We start from the raw sequence: 8,246 nt of genomic DNA on the forward strand, positions 1-8,246 counted from the left end.
TTTTTTTTTTTTTTTGTCATTTCTTGAAGTGCAAAATGTATCTCCAATTATAGAATCACTCACATGTGCTTCAGCCCACTGAAGGGTGAGCGAATGTTTCTACGAAGACCTGCTAGAGTCACTCTGGAACACGTTTTACAGGGCGAACACCTTTCACCCTCTTACCCCATTTACTCCCTTTTTGTCTTTATCGCTGTATACACGCCTCACTTATTGAATAGAAGCGTGCACCACTCCCTATAGGAAGATTTGTAAGGCTGCCACTCCCAGGATTATGTATGTATTCAGAAGTCAAGACTTAGAAATACAAATGATTGCATCAGTTATTTAAAATTTTGCTGAGATGGCAGGGTTTCTATGCTTTTCTTGCAATTGTTTGCTTTGGTGCTTAAATTTGACCAAAATGACTCAGCATTCCCTGCTAACACCAGATACATTGTATGTAAAGGTTGTTGTATAATACCAAGACCTACGTCATACTTTAAAATGCGGTTCTATCAAATTTTAGAATTGACATGTAAAATTTTTAAAGAATAATTCTCCCTATTATGATTCAGTCTCTTATTAAACAGAAATGCTTTGGTAAAGCTAAATGACCTAAAACAGGAACGGTTGATTCTGATTAGAAACAAACAAAGGTTAAGTGCCTTATGTAATGTATTTACATGTTTAGTTCCAAATGCAATTTTTAATGACATGAAACCTCACAAACTAACAGTTAATCCCAGGACCTTTCAAAACCCCATATTACCAGTGAATATTGATTGTTAAACACTCTGTGTTTGAGAGTGTGAGTCCTTTTTTGACTATTGTCTTGCTTTGGTCTTTACATGTAATAATAATTAAAAAAAAAACTACATCAAATTCAGAGTAGAAAGCTCATAGATTTATTGTTTTAAATCACAAAGTTATTTTTTGACGAAGTTTATCAAAAACAATTTCATTCAGAAAATAACAGTCAAAAAGCTTCATGATATGAATATAATTCCCCCCCCCCCACCTCGACTATCAGATGTTTTCTACAGGCCATAGTCATAGTCGGGTTTCTCGACAGCATATCCCTTGAAGAAGGCCTTGTGGGATTCCACGCTGTGGATTGTGGCTTTAACAGCCGGGTCCTCCAGCATATGGGCTCTCCACTTCTTCAGCTCAGGTGTGTTGTCAAGAAAGCTAAAGTGACAAAGAACGGGTAAAGCAGTTAGTCACAGGACAGCACATTAACGTTCAGTTTGGTTAATATGTAGCCCATATCTCTATTATGTTTTAGGATTTGGGTCAATTTTTCCTTGCTAATTCTCCAAACTTCAATAACTCAATTATTTGACTTGCTGAAAAAATTATTAGCAAATTGTCAAAACTGGAAAGAGTTAGTTTATAATTTCAGTTATTAAATTATAAAGCACCAATTTGCCCTCAAGAAGCCTTTCTCTAGAATGTTAAGTGCATGAGTTTTAAAACTATATAACTGAAATCAAATTTCTGATTTTATTAACAACACAAAAAGAATGAGACACACAATCTAATGAGTATTCTCTATTTTAGTGACATTCCATGTTTTTTTTTATTTTATTTTTGCCTTTCTCACTGCACCGTTTATTTGGGTAGTTTACAACAACAACAACAACAACAACAGAAAAGTATTAGCACTCACGGTTCCAGGTCACCCATCTCAATTCTCTCAAAAAATGGCCACAACATGTAGTCGATCATTGTGATGGTATCGCCATCGAAGAACTTTGTTTTCTTCTTCACTAGGTGCTAAAAGTAAAAATAAATACATACATGTGCTGCACGGACATCATTTTTGCTCTTATGTATTATGAGTCTGTTTTAGCTTAAGAAAAAAATACTTTACATCTGGTGGCTAGAGTAAAAAAATAATAATAATAATAAAATGTTGCTATTTACCTCATCCAACTTGGTCAAAGACACTTTCAGCTCAGCTTCTAGTCCTGAGACATCTTCCCCTTTTAACCTCCGCACTGGGATCTTGTAGAACTGTAGTTCCACCTACAGAAACATTTGTTGCTTTTAGGGGTCCGTGTGTTTACAACAAACCCCTAAGATTTGGATTTAACATTTTCCGTATAACATACCTTGGAAAAATGCTCCAGCATCATTCTTTGCCGGGCTTTACCAAAAAGGTGTGGAGGGAAGCAGCTTTTTCTCCGGATACGCTTCATCCAGGTACTCACAGGTGATTGGAGATTCATAGATCACCTCACCAGCAGGTGTCTCCAGTGTTGGCACCATACCAAGAGGGTTCTTCTCAAGGAACCACTCTGGTTTGTTTCTCAAGTGAATGTTGATGGTGTCAAATCTGGAAAACACACACACGCACGCACGCACACACAGACACAAAGTTCTGCAGTGCCTCAAAGAAATAAAATGTTTCTCAAATGTATATGAGGAACAAACATGTTGCCAATGACAGATACAATCTGAGGCAGCATTACTTGATGCCTTTGGCGTGCAGCACTAGCCTGGTCCTCTGGGCATAAGGACAAAATCTCATGCTGTAGAGACGTATACTGTCTTTGGGCACCGGGCCAGGTTCAGGGGTTCCTGAGTGTCACAAAAAAAAAAAAAAAACTAATAAAAAAATCAGCAAATGTATGTAATTAATACATATATGGAGCCATAAATTGAGTAAGTATTATTGAACACATTACAATAAGCTTACATCGCTTTGCAAAAGTCCTGGAATGTTTTCAAATATTTTTCCCTATTGGAAACTACAAGCTTAATGTATAACCAGATTTTATGAGATAGGCCATTATGGAGTGGAGCTTAAATGTGAAGCACAAATGAAACGTGATTTGATGTTCACTTTCTCAATTTGAGACATTTTCCACAAATGCACAAAAGTATCAATCCCTAGATGTGCACAGTGTGCAGAGATCTGAATCAAAGCATTAGTGAAGAGTTCCCTAGATAATTAAGTATTGAGTACCCATTATTACTGTTTAATAGAGACTATGGTATTTCCATATATATGGTGTTTATGAGCTTTCATGTAGTGAGGGGAAAAACAGCATACAAAGTCTGTACACACAGTTACACATTAATATACCCTTGGATCTGTAAATATTAATCATTAATAATAACCCATCATAATTGAGTGTAATGCACTCAATCATACCCACTCTTTGTCAATATCAACCAGACTTTGGAGTTTTACAAGATAAGTTCTATGCAACTAATGACTTAACATCTGCCATGCTCTTAAATTATACTTTTTATACTTATCTGACAACTGTGTGTTATCCAACATATTTTAGGACACAAGTCAAACTCAAGGCCTGCCATAAAGTTTTTATAGGGCTCTCTACCCTCTGGAGGGTCATAAATAGAACATTCAAGGTAACTTTGTAATGTATTCATTCAAGATAAAAATATTTCTCAATCAAACATTAGCAGTTTTTATCTGTATACGTGCCAGATTACACCACTGTTCAATATTATTTAATAAGTATTCATCAAATGTAGACACAGTAATTTATTAATATTTTTCCAGTTTGGAAAAATAAGAGTAGGAACAAGACAACGTTCTTCTACTTTGCACTAAGCACTTTGAATCGCCTTGTTGCTGAAAATGTGCTATATAAATAAAATTACCTTTACTTCAGCTAACTTGAGAAAAATATTTTAAGAGGAAAATTTTAAAATTTTAGAGTTTTACCTTTGATCACACTCTTTTCAGTGGACATGTTTGCACTTGGAACTTGCCACACAGAAGACTTTATGAATAACTGTGGACGTTTTTTTTTATGTGCATTGTGCTTTTATTTTTACACTATTTCCGGTGCACATGGTGTCTAACAGCCAATAGCGTGACAGATAGGCCTTTCCAGCCGTTAGTGGTTGCTATGGATACCAAACCACTTGCCTGTGAAATTCGTTTTCTTGAAAACTCGGACCTGTAATAGCACTCCGTCGTATTCTTGAATTAAAATGAGCGAAATTGGAATCTTAGAAATTAGGTAAATTTCTTCTTTACGTTTATGATCTGTTTTATTACTACTTAATTCCTGAAAAACTGCCAGTTTTCCGCTGTGCCCAGCATTGCTCATATTACTTTCCTGCTTTCTCCCCCTTGCTAGCTGGATTCAAGGATTTACAAGAGACAATGTCGAATTTGTGGACAATAATACAGTGTGTTACGCGTGTGGGAATCATATATGCTTCCTAAACCTGGAGACGAAAACACGGAACGTATTTCCGAGTCCTGGCAGAAGCGTCGGTGCGCTGACAACTGACTGCAGAAGTGGAACGTTTGCTTTCTCTGAGAGAAAATTGGATCCGTCTATATTTGTGCACACTTTTCCGGAATTAGAGCTGAAAAATGAACTGAAAGGTAGTTAGCTTTAGCGATATGCTGTTGCGAAACATATTAATTGTAGTGAATTATACGTGTTTTTTTTTTTTTTTGCAGGAAATACACCACTGGATTATACATCTTTGACATTAAGTGATGGAGGGCCTTATTTGGGCTCCTGCTCGTCGCTTCCTGACTACTCCATCACAGTGTGGTAAGATACCAAACACGCCTTTCAACTTTTTCACATTGTCAGCGTGAAGCCACAAACTTCCATATATTTTATGGGATACGTGTGATAGCGAAATTTCCAACTGACTGACAGTTGGTGTCAGTCAGTTGGATTTTGGTATGAAAGTCGGTGCTTCAGAGCGAAATCATGTGACATCGCTTTTACGGATTCTGAACGGGAAGCAGTTGTTCGGACTGTTCTTTTTTTTTTTTATCAGAAAAAGTGACTGCTTCAAACAGTTAAAATTTTTACCCGTTTAAATTTCTTCAGAAATTTTCTAGTTAGGTTTGTAAAATGATATTTAATTTTGAATCTGAAAATGGTGACATGCATTGGGGTTCGAAGTCAATACAAAAGAACCACATTAGAATTACATTTGCATGTCTTTTAGGAGTTGTGTTGCTGCACAGCTAGTTATTAAAGTTGTCAAATTCTTTGCCACGTTGCTCAAGGTGAGTCAAACGGAGTCACCAGCATCTCTGAATATTAGTTTTTAAGATTCTTACTGTCAGTGGGTCCCTTTAACACACAAATGTTCTCATCCAGAGCTGCACAGTGGTGCAGTTGGTAGAGCTGTTGCCTTGCAGCAGGAAGGTCCTGGGTTTGATTCTCAGCTCAGGGTCTTTTTGCACGGAGTTTGCATGTTCACCCTGTGCATGTGTGGATTCTCCAGCTTCCTCCCACAGTCCAAAAACATGACCGTTGGCCTCTCCAAATTCTCCCTAGGTGTGCATGTGTGGTTGTAAATGAAATATGAGGGAATGAGCACCTTATACACTTTAATGTTTATCCTAATTAGACATTTATAGTAATTCTGTTTACAGGAACTGGGAAAAGGCTGAGTTGCTCTGTACACAGTCTCAAGGTGGACAGGATGTAATTTATTTGGAGTTCAACCCCTTGAATTGCCTCCAGCTTTGTGCTTTGGGCACCACAACCCTCACTCTCTGGAACATAGAGAGATGTGGGTCTTTCCATCTGTTGAAACCAAGGTAAAAAAAAACCAAAAAAACCCCCAAAAAACAACACAGAGAAATAATCCGTGAAATTCACCTATAAGTGGATAGTTCATGAATATAACCAACATCATTTAGAGGTAAAATAACACATGTATTTATTTATAATTGAAGTGGTAATCTTACAGAAAAGTTGTCAAGAAGAAATATTAAGTTGGTGATTTACACGTGTAGATTTATTTTTGTCCTATTGCAGTGCAATACAGCTTCCAGAAATCCCGGACTCCTCTTCAGAGAAACCAACTCCCACTTCCACAAAGGACCCAAACTGCATTTCTCAAATTCTGGCTGCCCTTTCAGAGGTCTCAAAAAAACCCAAAAAACTTTTAGCTATGAAGTATTTCCCCACTGTTTACAGACATGAAACATTTAACTACACCAGTTGAACCATTTGTTAGAATAAACTTTATCCAAACAAAAAGGACAAAATGTTGATTGCAACTCACCTTGTGTTCAAACAGCCTAAGGCAGCCCCAGTAACTCCATCTACCGTATGCTGGACAGCCACATCGCAACTTTGTGTGGGCTGTGCTGAAGGCTATCTCCTTCTTGTTGATCCCGAGAGCCTCTCTGTTTCAGTCCTTTTTGACCCTAAAGGTAAGCTAAATTGTACACAGATCATAATAAACACCCGCGTTATTCATCTGAGTGGAATAGTTTCCTCTTTCTTTTGTTTTTAGCTGCGGGTGCCATTCCTGAACTCAAAAGCTTCTATTTTCAAGCTGTAGCCCTTTATGGCAATGGTCTTATTGCAGTAGGAAAGGTATGCAGCAATGAGCACTACCAGCTTTTGGCATTCGCAGATAAAAGCGCTTTAAACATTTCAATGTTTTTCAGGAGAGTGTGATGCACTGTCTGCAGAGCAAAGAGACTCAAATCAGCATCAGACAAACTTGGGAGTTAGAGAGACCTGTTACGACTGCAGTGGTCTCCCCCAACAAAGACAAACTGCTTCTGTCCGCCAATACAGTGAGCACCTAAATGTTGTTTAGCCTACACATGATATTCCATCGAGCTTTACATGCTAGCTAAATGCGAATTTGGTCAATCTTTCAGGGGCAGATCTATGTGCTGAAGACAGCACATAGATCAGACCAGATTGAGAAGATCTTGGATGATCACAGTGGCAACTTTTTGTCAGCTGCTATGTTCTCTGACAAGAACATTTGTGTGGTAAAGTGTTCATGTTTCTCGTAAATCAGGCTACATTGTGTTGTTATAACCTATATAATTTCGCTGTGAGCTGTTGTGTTTACGTTTCCACTCACTGCAGTCATTAAGGGATAGTGGCATTCTGCAGCTGTGGTCCTCCGGTGGCACCTGCATCGCCTCCCTGCCCCTAGAAACAGAGGTAAGATCGACATCGAGTAAAAACCAACAGTTCCACAAGCGTATTACAATATCTTCAGATTTGTCAGAGCATAATTAAACGATAACAGTGTATCGAGATAATTTACGTCTGTTTAGGTGATAAACGTCACCTGCTGTCCCATTGCACATTACGCCGCTGTTGGAACAGCTTCAGGAAAAATCCTTTTCGTTGACTTGAACTTTGAGAAGCAGCTTCGCCTGGTGCACAAGGTTCATCTCTACCACACTGCTGTGGATCACATAGTGCAAGTATCCTCCATCATTGAAAGAGCATCAACTGTCAGATGACTCATGACACATAAATGCATTAAATGCAAGAGAGAAGCTTTTAGTTTTGGGTCATGAAAATAAAACCAAGATGTCATTTTACAGTTTTGATCAAGAGGGGCGCTACCTTCTCTGCAGTGGATTGGATTCACATCTATATGTACTCGATGGAAGGCCATCAGCAAAGTTTGCAGTTCTAGGATATGTCGGTAAGAATATGTTACAAAGATGAATATGTACAAAGATCTGATGTGAGAATTCTTGGGCTTTATTACAACTATCCTGAATGTGTTCTCCTCCAGAGGTTCCTGGCAGAATTTTGTCACTTTCCACACAATGCGTCGCCCGTGGTGAGGATGTGAAAGGTCTTGCGCTCTGTGGTTCACAAGAGGACAAAAAGAATGAGGGGAGCTGGCTGCTGATATTTTGTCTACCTTTCAAGGGCATTGGAGGTAAAAAGCACATCGGTTACATAAAAAAAAACCCTAAACAATCTTATCACTTTCACATAAAGTCATGGAGCCACAAATCTAGGTTCACTATGTGAGAAGATTACACAAAGCACAGAACACATTTATCATGTCGACAACAGCTGATTAATCATCTCATGAGAAATGTGTGGGGTGATTGAGCAGATCTTAAAGGAATTTCTCTCTGCTCTTTGATGTCTTTGTGTAAAAGCCTTGAGTGTAGTTCTTGGTTTAATAAAAAAAATAAATAAATAACAGATTGATGTCCGTGATTTGGCTATTTCAAAACGCTGATGTGCTTCTGCTCACCTTTAGGTCCTTTTTCTGTAGACCACCAAGGTTGTCTGCACATTCCCAAAATATTCAAATTCAAAGTGCCAGCTCCACTGACTTCCTGCATTCTTGGGATCGGTGAGGCCTTTGGTTATTGTCACGAAAAAAAATCTCTTCAGCGATTTCAGTTTCCCGAGGTTTGATCCCAAATTATATTTTCCTGCCTTCTCTATCCTCATACATCCTAAACTTAAGCACAATTCCTCGCTCTGATTGGAATTAAACTATTTTCTGACCCC

At 38.2% G+C, this 8,246-nt stretch overlaps 1 protein-coding gene and 1 pseudogene across 1 annotated transcript in view; one reads left to right on the plus strand and one right to left on the minus strand.

Moving 5' to 3' along the window:
* Positions 1-967: 967 nt before the first annotated feature.
* Positions 968-3,743, minus strand: LOC106947678 (glutathione S-transferase omega-1-like; annotated as a pseudogene).
* Positions 3,744-3,853: 110 nt separating this feature from the next.
* The window catches only part of cfap43 (cilia and flagella associated protein 43), a 19,341-nt gene continuing 14,948 nt past the window's right edge, over positions 3,854-8,246 (plus strand). The window contains 14 exon segments of the mRNA XM_015032844.1: positions 3,854-3,983; positions 4,104-4,357; positions 4,436-4,532; positions 5,375-5,542; positions 5,763-5,868; positions 6,028-6,163; positions 6,247-6,329; positions 6,404-6,535; positions 6,623-6,739; positions 6,840-6,917; positions 7,034-7,182; positions 7,310-7,413; positions 7,507-7,656; positions 7,990-8,134. Coding sequence (XP_014888330.1) covers positions 3,955-3,983; positions 4,104-4,357; positions 4,436-4,532; positions 5,375-5,542; positions 5,763-5,868; positions 6,028-6,163; positions 6,247-6,329; positions 6,404-6,535; positions 6,623-6,739; positions 6,840-6,917; positions 7,034-7,182; positions 7,310-7,413; positions 7,507-7,656; positions 7,990-8,134 — 1,748 coding nt within the window. The 5' untranslated portion in view covers positions 3,854-3,954.

The sequence above is a fragment of the Poecilia latipinna genome, unplaced genomic scaffold, assembly GCF_001443285.1.
Source record: "Poecilia latipinna isolate Pla-1442-1.1 unplaced genomic scaffold, P_latipinna-1.0 Scaffold252, whole genome shotgun sequence".
Lineage (NCBI taxonomy): Eukaryota > Metazoa > Chordata > Actinopteri > Cyprinodontiformes > Poeciliidae > Poecilia > Poecilia latipinna.